Genomic DNA, 22,372 nt, shown 5'->3' with positions numbered 1-22,372 from the left:
TCTAGTATGGGGAGGGGTTTTACTAAATATTGGAGAGTTAACCATATTTTAAAATCTTTGCACAGACTATCGCTTCACAGAACAATATAAAAAGTGTGAGATGAGGGACTTTCCCTGGCGGTCCAGTGGTTAGGACTCTGCGCTCTCACTGCCGAGGGCCTGGGTTCAATCCCTGGTCAGAGAACTAGAATTCTACAAGCTGTGCGGCCAGAATAAATAAATGAGAATTGTGAGATGAAATAAAGTGCGCTGAGATCTAAAAATAGCTACAAATACCAAACAGTTCTAACCGGCGTCTGAGTGAGGAGCGTAGCACTGCGTCACGTGTCCCGGTGGTCTGCCTTGTGCTCTCTAGGTAGTTGTCATGAGGTCGTTGCAGAAGCAAAGTCTAATTGTGACTGTTTTCCTTGAAGGCTGCTGAAGGAAAGTCTGAGCGGAAATTCCAAAACGTCGATGATCGCCACGGTCAGCCCGGCGGCCAGCAGCGTGGAGGAGACCCTGAGCACGCTGAGATACGCCACCCAGGCCCGGATGATAGTCAACGCCGCCAGGGTCAACGAGGACGTGAGCGCCAAGTTGATCAGAGGTCAGCAGTTCCCTACAGACTTAAAGATTATCTTGCAAGAGTTTAGTCTCAAATATTCATCTCGGTGATGAAAATACGCAGTTTAAGGAAGTTAAAGATTTTTCTCTCGTATCTGTGTAATAGCTGCTAGCCATCATTCCACACTGATGAGGAAGGCGGATGGAAGGACGGCGGGAAGGAGAGTAACGGAGAAAGTCAAAAAGCTGGGAAATGGGGTGGGTGAAGGGGAAGGAGCCAGCGTAGGAAACCCTCTATGGACTGAGTCGTGCTCCTGTACAGCACAGGGGCGACAACGTCCTTTACTTTTCCTCCCGTGGCCTTGCCGCCGTTGTCTGTCTCTCACCTCTGCTTCCGCTTGGTTCATTGACCCAAACGCCGCTTGGCCCTGGGCCTCCAGCACGGGCCGCCCTTCGCCAGCGCCGAGTGTCCGCCTTTTCTCGCTCACCTGCTCGGGGACCTTGCAGAAGGCGCATAGGTCCCTCAGAGGTGTGGGCTGGAGGAGGATGGATTTGCCGTCTCGTGCTCTCTTTTCCTGTTTGGAGCCCCTCGCGTTTACAAATGGGACCATTTTCATTAAAGATAAGTATTCTGAATTCCAGCCTGGCAAATCTGTCATCTTTATCTAACGTGTCCTTATGAGTACGGTTTGCCTGGGGCAGTCCCGGGTCATGGCTGTCATGCCAGTGTGATGAGTGGTGCCCCCGGTCCTTCTCAAAGGTGTCCCTTTTGGACGATACATTACGTGGCCATACTGCTTATGAGGGAAGGAAATTCATGAAGAGGGGAGCAGTTTTTCAGGTAAAGGTTAGGTAGAGATTTGTAGGTAAAGTAAAATTTCTGCAAGTATTCTGTTTTACTTAGTATTTAAAACTTCAAATAAAATAGAAGATTGGAGGGTTATGCCTAGTGTGGCAATTACTATATATCAAATGTTATTGATCATGCCTCTTTCTACAAATATTTAGACTTGAAAGCAGAAATTGAAAAGTTAAAAGCTGCTCAAAGAAACAGTCAGAACATTGACCCTGAGCGATATAGGCTCTGTCGGCAAGAAATAACATCCTTGAGAATGAAGCTGTATCAGCAGGAGAGAGACATGGCAGAAATGCAAAGGTGGGCTCTGGTCACTGCCTTCGATGCTGTGGGTGTTGCCTGGAATCGCTGGACTGGCTTGGGGCGAGGGTCGGGAGAGGGGGCGGGGGGTGGAGGTGGGGACGGGAGGCTGAGGAGGTACCAGAGTCTGCCTTTATCCCTGCCTTCCCTGTGAACAGAGCAGCTTATCCCCAGACCATTACGTTTTAAGTATTCCCTAGTGGTTTCCTCATCTCAGTCGATTGTCTCTTGATTCTCAGTCTTATAAACCTGGATATTTTTAACTCTTTTAAACTCTCGTTTGTCTTTGGTAAGAATGTGGAAAGAAAAACTTGAACAAGCTGAAAACAGGAAACTTCAAGTAACAAAGGAGTTACAGGTATCGTTTCAACTCTCTAAACTGATTTGAAAATTTGTAAAGAAATATGACAGTAAATATACAGATGTACTTTCTCAAATTCCAGGCCAAGGAATTTGTTTTATCCTGTGGAAAGTGGGAAATCATTGAAAGTGTTTGACCAGGGAATCGACATTTTGAGAATTAGTTCAGAATTACTTTGGTGTAGGGTGTAAGCAGGACTGAAGCCAAGAGGGACTGTTGGCAGGGCGGGCAGAAGGCTGCCTCAGTGGTTCAGGCGGGAGGTGCTACGGGTCTGAACCAAGGTGATGGCAGTGGAGACGCAGCGGCAGGACCTGACCTGCTGTAGACGTCGGTGGGTGAGATCAGGCACATCTGGTGATGCTGGGTTGAGCCGTGAGTAGGCTGAGGATGGTGCCAGGACAGAGGGTCAGCATCTTCCTGGGAGTCTAAGAAGTATGGTGGTCACACTTACGGGGAAGTCGTGAGGAGAGGGTCTAAGAGACCGTTAATTAACTGAGTCCCACATACCGCGACTTAAATGTTTAATGTTTTAGGTGGATCTAACAGTTTCATGCTTGTGATTAAAGTTAATTTTTTTTCTGACTTCTACTAGAAAGCAGGAATTACATTTCAAATGGACAACCATTTGCCAAACCTGGTCAATCTCAACGAAGACCCTCAGCTGTCGGAGATACTGTTATATATGATAAAAGAGGGAACAACTACAGTCGGAAAGTATAAACCAAACTCGAGCCGTGACATCCAGTTGTCGGGGGTGCTGATCGCCGACGAGCACTGGTGCGTTCCTGCCAAGTACTTTTCCAGATCTTGATGACTGTGGCTTTCTTCACATGAGGCATTCACTCACACTGATTCTTTGGTATAAGTCTTCGAACGCATCTTTTAGCCAGGAAAAACAGGCAGTCTGAGTGTTTTGTAAGGATGGCAGGTCAGTTACTCTCAGTAGGAGATACGATGTAGTATCGCTCTATCAGAAGTTATCCCTCAGCCAATAGATCTAAACTTCTATCCATCATCTATGGCAGGATTTTTGATTGGGTTGACAAATTTTAAAATTTGTTCACATGAATTGAACAAATTTTAAAATTCATTCATATGAATTGAATGATACTATGTTGTTAGGGTGATAGTACATGTAAACTGTTGTAGCTCCACAGTGTATTTTCATGATTTGTCCATGTTGATGCTCTCTCATTTTTCTGCTGTAAAGTGTCCTGTTGTATGAGTCTACCTGTCTACTTGGTTGGTGGGCACTTGGGTGGTGTCTCATGTTTTGCTCCCCCAGTACTGCTGTGGGCGCTCTTGGATGCGTCTCCTGGTACAGACGGGCAGAGCTTCTGTGGGGCGAGTTTCATACCCTGAGTTAGGGCCCTCGGGGCAGCCGCTGGGAACCCGGGCGGCCAGGCCCTCCTGTCCGCCCCGCTGCGCTGCGTGAGTCTCTCATGATCTTCCTGTTACCCTCCCTATACGGTGATCATTGTGAAGTTCGGGAAGATCGCTCCTAAGTGGTGTGTCCGGCAGCAGAGATACCAGGCTGCAGCATATGTGCATAGCCACCTTTATGAGGTAATTTCAGATTGTTTTCCAGAATGGCTGCACTCTGCCGCCCTTGGCGCTGAGGTCCCTGTGGCCCCGCATCCTTGCCGACCCTTAGCTGTCAGGTGGATGTGAAATGGCGTCTCGTGGGGGATGCGTGTTGCATTCCCTTGACTGATCCTGTTCACCTGTTCTTGGGCCATTTTTGTTTGCTCTTCTGTAACCTGCTTGTTCGTGGCTTTTGTCCATTTTTCGATTGTGTTGGGTTTTTTCATAATTTTTAGGAGTTTTTTAATATATTTTGGTGGCCCAGCTTTTGTGAGTTTCCTGTGTTGTAAATGTGTTTTCTCCAGCGTGTGGCTCGTTTCACCCTCTTATGGTGCCTTTTGATGGATCAGAGTTCTTGGTTAGTGTAGTACATAAGTCAGTCTTTTCCTTTATGGTTGTCAGTGTTTGTGTCTTGTTTAAGAAATCATTTCTACACTGAGGTCATAGAGACAGTCACCTAAATTATCTTCTAAATGTTTTGAAGTTTTGCCTTCACATTTAAGTCCTTAAGTCGTATGGAATTTTTTGTTTGGTATGAAGTAGGGATCTAAATTCATTTATTTTCCACGTGAATAACCAACTCTACCAGTGCCGTATATTAAATAACATATGGCTGTTTTTGTGACCTGCAGCGTTCATACAAAAAATCTCCAAAAATCCAGTGTGTTTTCTCACCAATATTGCACGGCCTGAGGTCCTCGAGCCCGCGTTGTCTTTGTACCCGGCGTGGCACGGCTTCTTGATCCTCAGATCCTCTTTCTCTTCCATTAATTAACCATTTTCTATAACAGATAAACCCAGAATTATTTATGCTTGTAGCAAAGATACAGAACATGCCCCCAAAGAGTTGAGAGTCCAGGGGGACCAGGAAGTCCGCCACTCGCCTGGCACTTGGTGTTTCCCCTTTTAGTACACGGATAGGTGTTTGTCTCACTCTCTGGACCGTGAACTTCACGAGAGCAGGTTTCGTGTCTGTCTTCACTGATGACATACCTGGCACGTGGGGCTCAGTGGACAAAGGAGCGCCAGTACCCATCAGTTTATATTAACATTAGGTGGATCTTAGCTACTTAGTGCTTAAAAGTAAAGAAAGAGAAGGAAAGTTCACCTCTAGCTTTGAGCCCTAAAGAGAAGCTGCTTAGAGGACTCTGGCCTTGACGAGTGATGGAGATAAGGGAGAGGATGTCTTATGTCGACGGAGCGATTCAGGTAAAGGAGAGAAGCTGATGTTAAGGCAAATCCAGGTGGGGTTCTTATGGAAAATAGTGGTGGATCAGGGGGTTGGTGGTTGAAGCTGGATGGGGGGTGGGAGGGGGCAGAATGCTAAATGGCCAAGGGCTTTTGATGGCAGAGCAGATAGAACTGGGAGAGAGGAGGCGTCAGAACAAGCAGACCTTGTTTAAACCTTTATGGGGTTAGGACACTAGGCTGGCGGGAGGGTGGGCTGTTCTTCCCAAGTCCTCTCCTCTAGGTGCTCAAGTTCAACTGTCATTCTTTAACTGGAGATCTCGGAGCCTTGTCTGGAGCTGGAGGTTTTGTTTGGGGCTCAGCTTTTGCTACAGTTTTCTCTTTCTTTCTGTCCAGTTAATCCAAAGATAATTGGATTTTGGAGTTTCTTTCCTATTTTCTGAATAAAAAGACTCAAAAGGATATATAGCATTTATAGTTGAGTTTCAACAGTATCATCTTATCGTCAGAGTTCAGTTAATTAGACGTCCAAGGAGTGTGCTTTTATCTCCATGCTTTTCCTTCCTCTGTATTACCCCTCTTTTCATGGGAGGAAAATGTTGTTTGTCCCATTATTAAAACTCATAAATGAAACCAGAAAGTTAGAAAAGTAAAACATAAAAATACTTAAAACTCTTCCATTCATAAAGAAACCACTGTCAGTATTTTAGTGTATTTTCCTTTAATGTTTGTGTTTTTTTTTTTTTTTTCCATTTCTGGGGAAGAGGGGCTGGTATTTTTTTTAAGTAGTTTTAATCAAAATACATAGGATGAAAATTTTTCCCACCACTGGTGGATAGAATTGCTAGAGAAGCCAGGCTTTTTCACCAAACCTTCAAAATCTAATTGAAGGAAAATAAGAGAGTTCTAAGTCATTATGGTCACAAATTGATATGAACCTTGACACTAAGGGAATAACTCAAGGAGGATTATCTGTATTGCCTTTTTCTTACTTGTTAGTCTGTCCTGTAGTTGTAACAATGTGCATCCTGTCTTCACAGCACCATCAACAATTTCGATGGGACCGTGAGTATCATCCCAGCTGGGGAAGCAAAGACATATGTAAATGGAAGACTTATTTTGGAACCCACGGTATTACATCATGTAAGTTGGCTGCTGCTAAGATGTGACAAATTGTTTGACTTTGGGCAAGTGATCTAGTTTTTCTGAGCCGGGTTCTGTCCTCTGTAAGATCAGTAGTGAACGGGATGAAGGACTTTCTGGTTCTAACGTTCTCTTACTTCACGAATTGCCTGCCTTTGCGCAGAGACCACAGTTCTGTTATGGTGGGTGGACCAGCCCCCAAGGAGCTGTCCACCAGCAGCAGCACTATGTGTCCCGGGAAGAGCTGGGCTTTGGAATCAGGCCAGACAGGGTCGAAGCCCTGGCCCTGCCACTTGCCATATGACCTTTGAAAAGTTATTAAGCTCGGGGTGATTGCCTGTCACCCATGACAGGACACTTTTGAGAGCATTTCAATAATTATATTAGGAGAACAGGCATGAACTATTCTGTTGAAGGCAAAGCAAGACGTATGGTCACTTGGTAAATATCCTGTCTTTCAGGAGGGATAAGGGAGGAGTAGGTGAAAGAATTCATGCATAGTTCTTAATACAGTGTCTGCAGACAGCTCAGTGTGCGCTTATCACTGTTACCGTTAAGCTCTGTGCTCTGTTAGTTTCCTCATTCCTAAAGTCGGGATAGTAACATGCATAGTTGTGAGACATCAGTGAGATGATGTATGTGTAGAGTGCCAGATGCGGTTCTTGGCCTGTAGGAAGCATTTCATAAATGTTAGCTGCCGTGATTTTTATGTTTATCATTAGTGATACTAGACTATTGAATTGTTGAACATAAGGGTTTGTCCCACGGAATTTTTTGCTTCAGACTCACCTCAAGGAGTAAATTTCTTGTGTGCTTTAGGGTGATCGGGTGATTCTTGGTGGCGATCATTATTTTAGATTTAATCATCCAGTAGAAGTCCAGAAAGGGGAAAGACCGCCCAGTAGAGATACTCTTGTGAGTGAGGGTCCAAGAGACTTCGAATCTGCAAAAAATGACTTGCTCTTGGCACAGAGATTACAGTAAGTATTTTTGTTGGTATGAAACAGTAAGTATACGGGAGAGGGCTATGGAGAGCCTTAATCAGGTTGTCCTGACTGCACTCGTTAACTCTTTGGGTGCCGATTTCTAGCGATGTGATCTTTCCTCTTCTGTGTGCATTCATTCAACAAACAAACTTAGCTCCTACGCTGGAGGAATTTGTCTTCTTATGGGGCTGACGGACAGACAGAGTGCCCTGACAGAGCCCTGCACCGTGTGGAGCTCCTGGGGTGACTCCTGCCCCGACCAGGGGTCAGCGAAGGTCTCGTGAGAAGATGTCCCCTGGGAGGGAGTCGGCCAGGGGAAGCCTGGGGAGTGGACCCTTATTTACTTTTCTTCTTTTGCCCCAGTTTTAGCTGAGGCAATATTGTAGGAGTTCTGATTTCAGCAGGATCCCTGTAAAATAAATGGCAAGTAACAGAAATAAAATGCTAAAGCATTTGGACTTTATCTTAAAGGTTATGGGGTCATAAGAGAATTTTAAGGAGACATGAGACAGACATGATGGGGATCACATTGCAGAAGGGTGGCTGTGGCCCAGGTCTGGAGGGTGGAGGGCGGTGGAGCCGGGTCCCGGGCTGCAGTGCAGTGGAGGCTGGGGGGTGAGACGGGCATCTCGGGCTCACGGGGAGAGAAGTATCCGCACAGAGGATGGAGGCGGGGGCTGGGAAGGATGACCGGGGTGGGCCACACGAACCCTGCTTTGTCACCTTGTCAAAAGTCTGAGCTTGCTGTGCCCTCTTTTTTTTTTAAAAGTTGTGGTACAACGCACATAGCGTAAAATTCACCTCTTTAGCCATTTTCAAGTGTGCCGCTCCGTGGTGTCAAGTAATGCACAGTGCTGTGCAGCCTCAACCACGTTCTGTCTCCAGAACTTTCTCATCACCCAGCTGGGGCTCTGTACCCACTAAGCAACGGCTACCCCCTCCCCCCAGGCCCTGGTAGCCATTAGGTCCTCTTTCTTTTGACATTCTTATTCTTTTTTTTTTTTGGCTGCCTTGGGTCTTCATTGCTGTGCGCAGGCTTTCTCTAGCCGCGGGGAGCAGGGAGCAGGGGCCACTCTTCTCTGTGCTGTGCGGGCTTCTCACTGCAGTGGCCTCTCCTGTTGCGGAACACGGGCTCTAGGCGCACGGGCTTCAGTAGTTGTGGCTCACGGGCTCAGTCGTTGTGGCTTGTGGTCTCCAGAGTGCAGGCTCAGTGGTTGTGGTGCACGGGCTTAGTGGCTCCGCGGCATGTGGGATCCTCCCGGACTAGGGCTCGAACCCGTGTCCCCTGCCTTGGCAGGCGGATTCTCAACCATTGCACCACCAGGGAAGCCCTGACATTCTTATTCTAATTCAGTAAAATTGGGTATGGAAATTTTATGCAGTACAGTTGTTAAAGCGTCGGGTTTTGTTGAGAAGAAAGAAACTTTTGGTTTTCTGTAATCACCAATCCTTTTCCCCCCATACAGTGAAAGGTAATTTAATATTTTGACTTCTCAAAATGTCTAAGTGTTACCTGAAAACTGGGTTCACCTCTTGGTGGGTGTCGAGCCAAAAGACACAGCCAGGCCAAAGATCAGGAGAAGGAAGGATGCATTACCTGCGTCAAGTAAGGAGAACATGGGAACTTTCCCAAAGCCGTGCTTCCCCAGCAGTAAGACTGGGGAGGTTTTAAGCTAAGGGTACATGCGTGTTCGTGAAGGGGCCCGAGCAGGGGAGAAGTCAGCATAGAATCAGGGCAGGGATCGACAGAGTCCAGGCTTCAGTTGACTGAAGCCATGGGGGTCACAGAAGGTCAGCATCTCCATCCCTGAGGTTCCCGTTGACCTGGTGGCTGAGCTTCAGGCTAGCCTTCACCATTGACTCAGAGCTGCCAGTCTTCACAACGGGTGTCTTATCTTTGCTGTTGTTGTTTCTCTTGCCTGATATCAGTCGTTCTTTTTTTTCCCTCGAGATCATTGGTTTCTGAGGCCTGTTCAAGGGCAAGCGCTGTGTCCAGGCTCAGATCGCAAAACAGCTCAGGCCAAACGTGGCTTCTCTTGTGTCAAGAAAGCCCCACCTGGTTTTCTCTCTGGGGGACCCCCCACCCTGTCTGCTTACAAAGTTATTATAGATGATTGGAAAAATATGGTACAGTCTCTGCTTTATCGGCTCATGTATCATGCTCTTAGAGGCATTTCAATATATTCCTAATCTGTGACCTAAACATGAATTGAAAGATAATGATATGAAATAATTTTTGCCCTAACCATTGTTAGTTTAACATAAGATGCCCATATTTTGTGTTTACTACAATGTTAACTGTAATATTTACTCCAGTGTTCACTGTAGCATAATTATGTTATAAATATATATTTTATGTTTTTATGTAAGTTAAAACATTTCTATATAGCTTAAGCATTAGAAAAACATTTGCTTAAATATCGAGCATCTGCAATGGTAATTAAGTTAGAAATGAGCACATTTTCAACCTTTAATGTTTTGTTTGTGTAAACAGTTCTAGAGCTAATAAACATTTCAGAATGCTGCTGACAGAATGTCAGAAATGAAGTTTTGAGATTTGAACTTTTGTTTAATTCAACATCTTAATATGATTATGAACTATTATAGCATATGAAGAATTCTTGACAGAGTACCCTGTAACTATTGAGTATTTTGCTACTTGTAGACTTGAAGCAGAAATAAAGGAGGCGCAGCTGAAAGCAAAGGAAGAAATGATGCAGGGAATCCAGATCGTGAAAGAAATGGCTCAGCAAGAGCTTTCCTCTCAAAAAGCTGTGTACGAAAGCAAAATAAAAGTCCTGGAAGCAGAACTGGTAAGAGGCAGAACTGTTTTCTTTCTCTGCCGCTGCAGGGCCCCGGGGGAGCGTCAGAGGGGAGATCAAGGCTGCTGGGCAGGGGGGAGGAGAAGCAGACAGGCTCTGTCCCCCAGCCCTCGGGCAGCCCTGCCTCCCAGAAGCCCATCTGGAGGGCAGCGCTCTGAAAGGTTTGACTAGTGATGGCTATTTTCGGTTGGGTTAGTCAACCTGGATGGGGTGGAGAAGCATTGGGGCACCTTTTCTATCTGTGAGTCAATTTCCTGTGCACTGACTTTTACAAAGGGACTTTTGTACCATTTTGGTATCATTTTTGAAGAATTGCTCTATATCTTTGCCCTATTTATTTTTTATTATTGTATGTCAAAGAAAGAAGAATGTCAAAGAAAGAAGATACAGGAAATAAATAACCAAAAGGCTAATTACAAAATCGAGGAACTAGAAAAGGCAAAGCAGCGTTTTGAACAGGAAATATATGTCAACAAAAAGCGGTTAGAAATGGAGACTTTGGCTGCGAAACAGGTAATTTCATTTTATAGCTAGTCTGAGCTATCTTGAGGAAAAGCTGGATTTTTCTTTTTTTTTTAAAGAGCTTATGGTCTCTTGATGGGCGATGGCCAAATCCAGGTCTGCAGGGGAGAAGGGGCTTCCTGCCTGAAAGCCTCTGTCCTCACGATGTGCTCACACAGATCTTTTCAAAGGGACAGAGCTGTTGTTTCCAGCGAGTTCCAGTCGAGTGTTCTCTTTCCCTGGTCCACAGCGACCCTGTGGTCAGTCACGCCGAACGATGTAAGGAGTGAGGTGATACTAGGGCGTGGTATATAGAAGGGGGGACGGCTCAGCTCCTGGACCGGTTACATCCCGGTGCCAGGGTGGAAAGAGCAGCGAGCAGGCCGTGTGCCTGCCTGAGTCCTCAGGGAACTACCTCAGCCTTGGGAGCTCAGGTGCTGACTTCCCTCATCTCTCTGAGCACAGAGGCATCTTTCAAGGGCAGCTCACGGTGGCTCTCCAGGTGCTGGACCAGCAGCCTCAGCATCGCCTGGAGACGTGCAGATCTCGGTCCATCCAGAACTGCCGAATCACATCCTCTGGGGTGGGGCCGGAATCCCTTCTAACCAGCCCTGGAGGGGGGCCCTGAATCCCGAAGGGGGAGCCCCTGCTTTCGTCTCTGCTGCGACTTCCTACATCTTCAAGTTTTACTCTCAAACGGCAGTTTTCCTTCTTTCCTTCCTAAGTTTATGGTGGGGTTGGGGGTAGAGGAAGATACTCGCAGTAACCCCAGAGTACCAGTACTATAAAATGGTGAGAATACATATATTAGCCGATTCCAGAGCACGGAGGGGCTTGGTGAACCACCCAGGAGAGTTTTAAGAGAAGAACAGATGTGTTTAAATCTTGAAAACAATTATCATTAGTGGGCTGTTATAAGGCTTATTTGTATCAAGTGAGGTTTTTTTGTGTGTGTGTGGTACGCGGGCCTCTCACCGCCGTGGCCTCTCCCATTGCGGAGCACAGGCTCCGGACGCGCAGGCTCAGCGGCCATGGCTCACGGGCCCAGCCGCTCCGCGGCATGTGGAATCCTCCCAGACCGGGGCACGAACCCGCGTCCCCTGCATCGGCAGGTGGACTCCCAACCACTGCACCACCAGGGAAGCCCTCAAGTGAGGTTTTTAGGTGTATTTTTAATTCAACTTTTTAATTTAGTCAACAAACTCTTGAGTAGTTTTTTTCCTTTTTTTCTGAAGGTTTTTATGTTCCTGTCAATGGGGAGAAAAAGATTAATCTATGTTATAAAAATTCCTAATGATTTTGTTGTGGGGAAAAAAATCATTTTATAAAGATACTTTATAAATCATTTTTTAAAAGCCTTTATGCTTAATAAAACACGTACTGTGAAATGAGAATTATGTAGTGCATTACCATCGTCAGTCTGGTTTTCTAATTTCTCTCTTTGCATGTTCTCGTGTACGGCTCCACATGAATGAATATCAATTAGGCTTTAGAAGACCACAGGATCCGCCATGCAAGAATTCTGGAAGCTTTAGAAACTGAGAAACAAAGGATTGCTAAGGAAGTACAAGTTCTACAGCAAAATCAGAGTAACAGGGATAAAACTTTCACAAGTGAGTACAGGACGATTGTAGCAGGTATTTTCTTAAGTTACGTATGTTATTTCATACAATTAGTAAAATGTTCATATTCTTTGTATATTCAAACATTTTTTTCTGGATGTTGCTGACTTCTCTGGATCTAGATAAATTTGTATGAATGATTATTTTTAGGATATTCACTTTTTAGAATATTTAGTTATATAAGCAAATAGTAAACAGAGTTCCAAGTATTCTTTTAATGTGTATTATGCTTTTTAAAATGTCTTACTCTAATCCTTAATTCTTACTTTATAAGAATTATTAATCTGAGTTGTGCTTTATCATTGCATACTTCATTTTCTTTCTCACTTGAAAGTTGTTATTTTTTTTGTACGTTTCTACATTCCTGCGTAGAGCACAGCATTTTTTTTCAAATATTTATATATTTATTTGGCCGCGCCTGTGCGATCTTAGTTCACGACCAGGGATCAAACCCAGGCCCCGGCAGTGAGAGCACAGTGTCCTAACCACTGGACTGCCAGGGAAGTCCCCAAACACAGGCTGTTTAATGTAAACTTTCTTTTTTTAATTATAGAAAGTTTCAAATAAACTATGAAAGCAGAGAGATTACTACAGTAAACTCTTCCATACTTATCATCCATCTTCAACAGTTACCCACACATGTTCAGTTTTGTTCCAGCCGTGCTCAATCCCCCTGCTCCCCTGGACTATTCTGAAGCAACTCCCAGACATCCTATCACCTGATCTGTAAATACTTCACTATGTATCTCCAAGTTAGATAAGAACTCTCTTTTCTCTCTTTCCCTGTCACTCTTTGAAGCATAACTCTGATATTATTATTACACCTAAAAATATTAATAATAATTTCTTACACATTAAATATATAGTCCCTATTCAAATTTTGTGGACTTTGTCATAATTTTTAAAACCTATTCGGTTTGTTTGAATCAGGATACAAATGTGGTCGTCCACACCCTGTGTTTGCTAGATGTGCCTTTTTTTTTTTTTTTTTTTTTTTGCGGTACACGGGCCTCTCACTGCTGTGGCCTCTCCCATTGTGGAGCACAGGCTCCGGACGCCACCAGGGAAGCCCTAGATGTGCCTTTTAAGTCTCTTTTAATCTGTCAGCTGGCTCTTCCTTCCCCTCTCTCTGTCCCCTTGTAATTCATGTATTGAAGAAGCCAGGTTCTCTACCTGTAGAGCTTCACAGATTCTGGGTTTGCTGACTGTAGGTCCAGGCTGTTGCTTATGCCTCTACATACCCTGCAAAGAACCCGTCATCCAGGTTCAGTGTTTTAGCAACAATACTTGGTAGTTGTGCCATATACTTTCCATAACTTCTGTTTTTAAATTACCTTGAAACAGTTACATCTGTTGTGAGAGATAAGAACATTGTATTAATACATGTTTTTATTCCTCTTAGGTCCTAAAACAGTACCATGCAATGAATACTTGATTTTTTTTATCCACATGAACAATGAATTTCACTCTTCCAAAGTAATGTTTTTAATGGAATGCTGGTTATAAGTTTGACTGAACAATATAGAAAATGTTTATGATAAAATCTTAAATTTGAATTAGGAACGTGGAATTGTGGACTGAAAGTGTTTTTATGTCCTAACATATCTCTGTTTCTGTCTTTATCTATCTTATTTTTTAAATTTCAGGCAAAATAAAAAAGAACTGTGGTTCTACTTAAGTTAAGGCTGTAGTATACTTTACCTAATACTTTAAATAAATTAGAAGTTAGGAAAAAAAGAAATTAGAAAAAAAAATCTTTAAAAATATTAGAAGGAAAAACAGCATCTTTGGCATTTCCTTGTTTACAAAACTCGTATCCTCTCTCTGTGAACTTCAGTTTTCTTCCATGCCTCCACAGGTGAAAGACCTCATTTTGTATGAAGAATATTTTATTTCACCAGTGAGGCTTGAAGAAAAGTTACTGAGTTATCACCTTCACCTTCTGTGATGTATCGTTAGAACTATTCGTTTGAAGTCAGTTTTTTTCAGGACGTGTTGTGCCTGGTGGCGTGTTAGTGCTCACATACGTGTTCTGAGTCTTCTCCGTGTGCTCTCTGCTAGTTCAGCCCAGTTGGAGCTCCATGAAACTCTCCATGATGATTCAGGAAGCCAATACCATCAGCAACAAGTTAAAAAAGAATTATGTTTTTGGCAGGTGAGTGATTATCTTATTTGTAAAGTAATTCGTTGTTTTAAACTAGTCACACTTCACGCTTCATGTGATTTTTTTCTGTTTTAGTTTCTCTAAGGACATGGTATCCTACATGCCTGTCCAGGAGCAAGCGGGTGTCATAATCCCCAGGGGCACTTCCAGATTCCCCTCTCAGAGCTCACTTTGGAGTGAAAAAGGCTTTCAGCAATTAACATACTCGTATATTTTATAAACAATAATTTTAGATGTTTTAGGAATTCACTAATTTTCTTTTGAGTTGAGAATTTATAAGTATTCCACATTTTAAAAGGAATATACAATATTAGAACTTTTCGGAAATTATTATATAAGAAGTTATTTTAATATAGTATATACTAGACACGATTATTAGTATAACAAAAATACTTAACTATGGAGAGATTTAATCAGTGGTCTGAATTTTTATGGGAGTCATTCTAATTCGGAAAACTCTAGGTTATGTATGTTTTAGGAGAAGCATTTTTTTTCTTTGGTTTTTCTTTCAGACATGTTGTATCAGATAAAGGAAGTAGTTCTGACACTTGTATTCAGGTTCGTAACCTGCAACTAGGGGTCTCAACTGTCTGGAGTCTGGAAAAGTTTGAGTCTAAGCTTGCGGCAATGAAAGAACTTTACGAGGTTTGGAATATTATTAAAATCTCTATAAACTTTTTGAAATAAAAATATTATATGTAAAAACTTACAGGATTCTGCCAGATTATAGCCTTAATGCTTGAATTGTGTAGTGGAAAAATGAAAATAAACTAGTTAACTCAATCTAGAAAAGAATAAACCTAAACCAAAGGAGAGTAAATGAAGGAATCATTAAAAATAAAAGGAATAGTTGACAAATTAGAATTAATAAACTCAGGCTTCGGCTCTTTGAAAAGAAGAACATGTGATTTTAGGAATGGACGTAGCATTTAAATAAAGATCTCAAGCATTTTAAGATTATTTTACATTTTTATGTAAATAAGTTTAATAAGTAAGCTAATAAGTTTAATAATTTTCTAGAAAGTAAAGATTTTTCTAGAAAAAGAGAAATTATGAAAGTTGATTTAATAGGTGACTAACCGAGCAAATAAATTGAAAAGTTTGTCAGTGGATTAGCCTGAAAAAAAAAAAAAAGATGCTGGGCTTCCCTGGTGGTGCAGTGGTTGAGGGTCCGCCTGCCGATGCAGGGAACACAGGTTCGTGCCCCGGTCCAGGAGGATCCCACGTGCCGCGGAGCGGCTGGGCCCTGAGCCATGGCCGCTGAGCCTGTGCGTCCGGAGCTTGTGCTCCGCAGCGGGAGAGACCACAGCAGTGAGAGGCCCGCGTACCGCAAAAAAAAAAAAAACATTAAAAAAAAAAAAAAAGATGCTGATCCCAGTCAATTTCATAGGTAAGCACTTTTGAACCTCCAAAAAACAGACAAATCCTGTTACATTTAAACTATTCTAGAACGTAGCAAAGAATAGAAGGTATCACAGTTACGATGCTAGAATAACTGATTACAATCAAAACAAACAAAACCCACAAAACCTGAAAAGATGATTCAAAAGAGAATTACAAACTAATCTTAATATGAACACAGCTATAAAAATCCTGAAAGAAATGTTAATAAGTCAAACCCAAGGTTGTATTTAGAGAATACTTATACCATGATTAAGTAGGGTTAATTCCAGGAATGGAATGCAAGGTGTATTCACAATAGAAAATACAGAAAGGCTGAAGGGAATCATACAAAAGCACTGACAGTTTACCTCTAAATGATGGGTTTGCAGATGGTTAAAATTTTTTCTTTGTGTTATATGTATTAATAATTTCCAGATTTTCCACAATGAATGTGAATTGCTTGTGTAATTAAAAAAACAAAAAACTGTATTGAGGTCATTTGAGAATTCTTGCCTTGACATATACATTAAAATCTGATGGGTGAGTTACCTTACATTCCTACTTTCAACCGTTTGTTGCAATATTCTTTACTTATTTTTCCATTTAGTTATACTATTCTTGAATCAATCTCTATATTTATTTTGCTAGCACTTCAATTGGTATTGCTTTAAATATTTAAATTAAAATATAGATTATCATGATCAATATATTCAACCAGGAAGTGATTGAATCTTTTTTATTAGAAATAATTCATAATAATTTATTCCAAAGTTAATATTGACCAGATATTGCTTTAAGCATTTTATAGTTATTGGTTAATGTATTCATTTCCAAAAATACTGATTCATTAAATTAATATTCTGTGTCAAAGCTAATTCAAATTTGTCTTTGTTTTTGTTTTTACTATCTTTACTGGAGTATAATTGCTTTACAATGGTGTGTTAGTTTCTGCTATATAACAAAGTGAATCAGCTATACATATACATATATCCCCATATCTCTTCCCTCTTGTGTCTCCCTCCCTCCCACCCTCCCTATCCCACCCCTCTAGGTGGTCACAAAGCACCAAGCTGATCTCCCTGTGCTATGTGGCTGCTTCCCACTAGCTATCGATTTTATATTTGGTAGTGTATATATGTCCATGCCACTGTCTCACTTTGTCCCAGTTTACCCTTCTCCCTCCCCGTGTCCTCAAGTCCATTCCCTAGTAGGTCTGCGTCTTTATTCCCGTCTGCGTCTTTATTCCCGTCCTGCCCCTCGGTTCTTCATGACCATTTTTTTTTTTTTAAGATTCCATATATATGTGTTAGCATACGGTATTTTTTCTTTCTGACTTACTTTGTATGACAGACTCTAGGTCCATCCACCTCACGACAAATAACTCAATTTTGTTTCTTTTTGTGGCTGAGTAATATTCCATTGTATACATGTGCCATATCTTCTTTATCCATTCATCTGTCGATGGACACTTAGGTTGCTTCCATGTCCTGGCTATTGTAAATAGAGCTGCAATGAACATTGTGGTACATTGACTGTTTTTGAATTATGGTTTTCTCAGGGTATATGCCCAGTAGTGGGATTGCTGGGTCATATGGTAGTTCTATTTTTAGCTTTTTAAGGAACCTCCATACTGTTCTCCATAGTGGTTGTACCAATTTACATTCCCAGCAGCAGTGCAAGAGTTTTCCCTTCTCTCCACACCCTCTCCAGCATTTATTGTTTGTAGCCTTTTTGATGACGGCCATTCTGAGCGCTGTGATGTGACAGCTCACTGTAGCTTTGATTTGCATCTCTCTAATTATCGGCGATGTGGAGCCTCCTTCCCTGTGTTTGCTGGCTGTCTGTGTGTCGTCTGTGGAGGAGTGTCTGTTCAGGTCCCCTTGACATTGTCAGATTATTCTTTTCTTTTTCTCCTGAGGACGCTATCGTTTTTGTTTTCTCTATGTTTTCTAAATCACGTTTATTATTTCTGAATTATTTAATGATTTCTGTTGCTTTTATTAGTAGATCTCTTTTAATATAATTCCTAGTGTCATGTGATTTTTAAAAATTTTATCAGAAATGCGATTTTTTTACCTTTAACATTATCTAGATAGTCTATAATTTTGCAGATTTTATAAATGTGACAAAGTAAACATTTTTCCCTTAGTTGCTAAACATTTTTAACCCATAATTACTAGAAACTATATATTTAATTTTCTTAGAGCCATTGTAGTAACAAGGGTGAAGATGTGTTTTGTGACCCTGAAGATGAATGGGAACCCGACATCACAGATGTTCCAGTGTCTTCATTTTCCAGAAGGAGGTGAGGACATTTGTGTTACTGGCTTTCCTCCTTCTCAAAAGAACTATCTGTTGTCGTGGTGGATATCTGGGAAGGAACCCAGTAGGTCACTGATCAAATTACAGCACTTAGGGCATTAGATCGTTTATATTCAGTTAGAATACGAAGAAACAGCCTCAGTATTTTGCCATATAAGTTTTAAGAGCAACTTAGACTGGCATAAACCTAATTTCCTATAAAGATGAACAGTGTTTATGACTTTACCCTTTCTCAAAAACCTGGCATATTCTATGATATTTTATTGTAAGTCACCGAGTTTGAAATGCCGTTAAGTTAGTATGAGCACCTCAGAACGCTAAACCGCGGTGACGAGGACCTCTGTACGTGACAAATGTTGCTTATTAACTACAACGTACAAGACTCAGCGCCAGAGGACGCTGCCCCTGCACACGCCCCCGTGCTTGGGTTACAGAGAGGCGAACGCTGTAGTAGGACGGCCTTCGTCCTGGGACTCGGTTAGCCCCTTGGTCTGATCTTTGAACAGGACTGCTGGCTGCCATGTCCTGAGGATACGGGGATAAGTACAGAATATTCCCTGCCCTCCAAGACCTGGTGTGGAGGAAAGTCGGGGCGGGGCAAGTTGATGAAGACCTGACCCGAGGCTGGGCAGGGGCTGCAGAGGAGGGTAGGTCTACGGGCATCCGTGAGGCAGGATCACAGGCCTCGGTGGCTGGTGTGGGGTGACAGTGATGCGGGGCTGCAGGCGGGTCCTGGCCGAGCGACTAGGGGAGGGTGGGGTTCCCTGAGGTGGACGGTAGGGAGGCTTTTTTGGACGCGGTGAGTTTGAGGTTCCTGGGGGTCATCCAGGTGTACACTGAGGTCTAAGACTTTGTAGCAGGGATTCGGGAACTTTCAGGATGTAAAGGTCAGTGGCGTTTCATCCAGCAGAAGCATCACCATAGATAGAACATGTACTGATTGCATGCTGAGCAGAGTCTCATTCCCCGCAGAACTGCTGCTGTCCTTACCCCCATCTTACAGGCGCAGTAACTAAGGACTTAAAGAGAGAAGGACCTTGTCCAGAGTCACCAGCCTCTCTGTTGCAGAGGGAAGCACAGCGAGTTTCGGGTTAAATGTAGTCTCAACTTCATCGCCTTCAGCGCCGCTCAGAGTCCGTTTGGGGTTCTAAACCTTTTTAGGCCTCTCTTGGTTTTGACCATGCTTATTTTAAACTCATTTGCATAAACTCTCCTCAAAGAGGTGGAACTGCTTAATTACCTGTGACTTTTGCTTTATTTCCTGCATTCTAGCTGCTAAGCTAGAGTAAGAAATAGCCAGGACGTCGCGTTCATGTTTATGTTAGGTACGTGGCAGCTCGAATCTCAGGCTGAAGGAAACACAGAGCGTGTGCTTGAAACAGACTCTGGGCTCCTTGAGTGCATTCGCTGCAGGCCCGTGCTGTGCAGAGTCACAGGTCCCACCGAGTCCTGAGTCCTCATCCTGGCCCCGTGTGGCCGGGGGCCCAGGGCAGGACGTCTCGAGGCTTCAGTTTTCTCATCTGTGAGCTGGAGACAGGACAGGGTCATCCGTGAGGAGCAGCTGCTTCTCCGGTGACCACCGTGGTCTCTGACACGGGACCGATGACGCGGATGATGCGGTGTTGCTGGGAGGGTTTGAGATCCAACCTTGTCCGTGGCTGTTCTGTAAATGGCAGTTCTTGCTCTCAGGCACCCAATATGTATTGAATGACATGATACAGAGAGGATATGATTTCTGATCCAATTCCAGTGAAAAGACAAGTGATATCTTCAGGTGATTTGTCCCGAGGACTTCAAAACCGAGGTGGGCTCTGGCACTGAAATGAGCTAACTCGTCCTGGAGTGGAATTGGGCCGATGGGGCCTGGGACACTTACACTAGCCCAGAGTGGGTGGCATAAGCCTCCCAGAATTCAAAGCAGACCTACAGATTCTTGAGAGTGTGGTTTATAAATTCCTTTAGATTTAAAAATTACTGATTTCTTATTGTTTTATTATAAACAGGTATAAGTTTTGTGTACTTAGACGTGTGGATCAAATACGAACATTAAGAATTAACATTAAAATTTTATCCTATTGAAGGTTAGTAATTTACATCTTCAGTCCCGCTGACTTAATAATAAGGGAATAATTAGGGAATCAACAGAAACTTAAATTGTCACTGAAAAATCAAAGCAACATTTTCTAAGATTTCGAAATCAGGTGTTTTCATTTGGCAGAGATGTTTTTGAAAACTTCTATAATTTAAAATTATCGTTTTTTTTTAAAACATGGATTGCTCTTGGTCAGGAGCCTTGTGTATGAAGTTTCAGCCTTGTAAGAATGTTTATGACAGAATTGCAGGCTCTGAGAATGCCTGAAGGTAATGGACTCTTAATTATGGAGCTTCTAGGCAGTGATGTGTCATGTTTGTTCTGCGGTGAAATAGACCGCTTTGGTGGCCTATAAATTTTGATATGTGCTGTTGACAGTTTAAAGTAAAATTTCCCCCGATGTTAAGTAAAGATTCTTTGAAAGGAATGTGACAAGCATTTTTTAATTTGAGTTTAAACATTGTTTAACTACAGTCGTGTTGAAAGAATAAGTTTTCCTAGTTCGGACTTAATGGGATAATGTACGCTTTTCTTTCGCTACTAAGTAAAAAAACTGTAACCTGTGAGAATTGATATTTTCTCTCCCTGTTGTCAGTCATAATTCTGTGTTTCGCTCGTAGGAATTCATGGGGAGATTTTATATTTGAAACATTTAGGCGACTACAGATAGAATGCTTTTGTTTAGCCGTCTTTTCAACAAATAGCGTTTTTCTGTGAGTGGCCACCAGTAGAGAGGGTCCTGTTAAGGAGAAGACTTCAAAGGTCCCGCTGGACTGAGGTCTGATGTCTAGGGGCTGGAGCTGGGCTTCGGAAAGTTGGTCCACGGGTGGTGATACGGAAGCAGGCGCTCCTTCCGTCACACCCCCGGGGGAGACGTGAGTGTTTTTACCCTCGGCTGAGGGGAGAGGCAGCAGGAAGAGCCCTGAAGGTCGAATTTTGGGGTCGCCTCCTGCCTTGTGCCGCTGCTACGCTTCCCGGTGCCGTGCTCTTCGCCCTGTGCAGCCAATATTTACGTGAATTTATTGACCTGGATCATTTCCCTGCTCAAAACCCTTCCCAGGATAGCTTGCTCAGGTCAATCCACGCTCCCTTAGCTGGCATCCGAGGTCGGCCCCAGGCTCGCTCCGGGGGCCCTCCCGGCTCTGGGGCCGAGCCCTTCCCTCCGAGCGTCTCCGCAGCCCTCCGTGCCCTCATGACGTCTGTGGACCCTGAGTTCCGTGAGCCCAGAAGCCCTGTTTGCTGTGTCTTAACCACAGTATCCGGAGCCTGTGAATGAATAGTAGGACAGCTGACCCTCGAACAGCACGGGTTTTCAGTAGTAAACACGACAGGATTGGGGTTGGCTGAGCCTGCGGGTGTGGAGGAACCTCGTGTGCCGAGGGCTGACTGTGCGCCCCTAATCCCCGCCTCGTTCACGGGTCAGCTGTACACTTGTTCTATTCAGTTCATTAACTGTAGGGTTAGACTAGTACCTGAAAATAGTAAATTCCTGTTCGATAAACCGAATTGATTTAACCCTTGATGAAAATATTTCCATGGAAAACATCCTCGTGGATGTCCATTCTCTTGGGAGAATTTAAAACTGTGTCCTTCGCATTTTCCCACGTGGAGTGTCACTGCCAGCCTTACGGTTTCTGTTTTTCCAGGAGCAGGACTCTGATGAAGAACAGGAGGATTTCCAGCTGCCTGCATGGCATAGCGGCCCCCGCGGCCCAGGATTTGCACTCTTCACATTCATCAGGTACCTTTCTCTTCAGACTTTGTTGTTTACTGGGAATAGCTCCAAGTCTTGTCTCTGCCACTGTCCTGTTTCCGGTTCTTGTGCAAATCATTTCATCTCCTGGAAGCTTCCATCTCCTCTGTAAACAGGGTAGAACGGAGACCCCTCCCACTTCTGAAACTCTGTGCTCTGAGATGTATTCCAAGCCTTTAGTTGAGTGACTAGTTCAAATGTGGAAGACGTGTGTTTGTTCAAAAATGTATGAGGATGTTGTTTTCTTCTAAGTGAAAAAAAGGCAAAGTGTAGAAGATTATGGATTACAGGATATCGTATGTGTGAGGAGGAGAAAAAAGATGTATACGAACATGCTTATAAATGAATATGCTCTCCCTGAAAGCGCTGGTTTGTCCAGGGCACTTGGGGGATGGGACGGGACAGGAAGGAAGACGTCCTTTTCACAGCATATCCTTCGTTTTCTTCTGAAGTTTATATAATATGCATGATTTGTCTAAAGCTGCTTTAATTTTTAAAAGTTTAAAAGAAAAAGTTATAGGAATTATTCCACTGAATAATTATTTCATGCCAATATTGACTATGTTAATTTTCATAAGAAGAGGGGATACACTGGAATTTATATGTGTAAGTACCTGTAATAATTAAAATTACTGCCTGGTAACAGCAGACTACTGCACAGCAATAGAAAAGAACCACTGATTTCGTAGAACAACCCAGATGAATCCCAAAACACGAGGCTGAGTGAAAGAGACTAGATGATAACGAGTACA

At 43.2% G+C, this 22,372-nt stretch overlaps 1 protein-coding gene across 1 annotated transcript in view; it reads left to right on the top strand.

Annotated features, from left to right (window-relative positions):
- Positions 1–22,372, top strand: part of KIF14 (kinesin family member 14) — a 47,603-nt gene that overhangs the window by 13,566 nt on the left and 11,665 nt on the right. Inside the window, exons 10-22 of the mRNA XM_065871983.1 lie at positions 414–586; positions 1,552–1,699; positions 1,994–2,057; positions 2,653–2,837; positions 5,873–5,975; positions 6,795–6,955; positions 9,627–9,774; positions 10,144–10,296; positions 11,771–11,897; positions 13,968–14,061; positions 14,583–14,715; positions 17,658–17,758; positions 21,514–21,608. Coding sequence (XP_065728055.1) covers positions 414–586; positions 1,552–1,699; positions 1,994–2,057; positions 2,653–2,837; positions 5,873–5,975; positions 6,795–6,955; positions 9,627–9,774; positions 10,144–10,296; positions 11,771–11,897; positions 13,968–14,061; positions 14,583–14,715; positions 17,658–17,758; positions 21,514–21,608 — 1,685 coding nt within the window. The remainder of the gene's footprint in view (positions 1–413; positions 587–1,551; positions 1,700–1,993; positions 2,058–2,652; positions 2,838–5,872; positions 5,976–6,794; positions 6,956–9,626; positions 9,775–10,143; positions 10,297–11,770; positions 11,898–13,967; positions 14,062–14,582; positions 14,716–17,657; positions 17,759–21,513; positions 21,609–22,372) is intronic.

Source organism: Phocoena phocoena, chromosome 1 (genome assembly GCF_963924675.1).
Source record: "Phocoena phocoena chromosome 1, mPhoPho1.1, whole genome shotgun sequence".
Taxonomy (NCBI): Eukaryota; Metazoa; Chordata; class Mammalia; order Artiodactyla; family Phocoenidae; genus Phocoena; species Phocoena phocoena.
The sequence above is the reverse complement of the archived record's forward strand: the minus strand, read 5'-3'. Positions and strand labels throughout refer to the sequence as shown.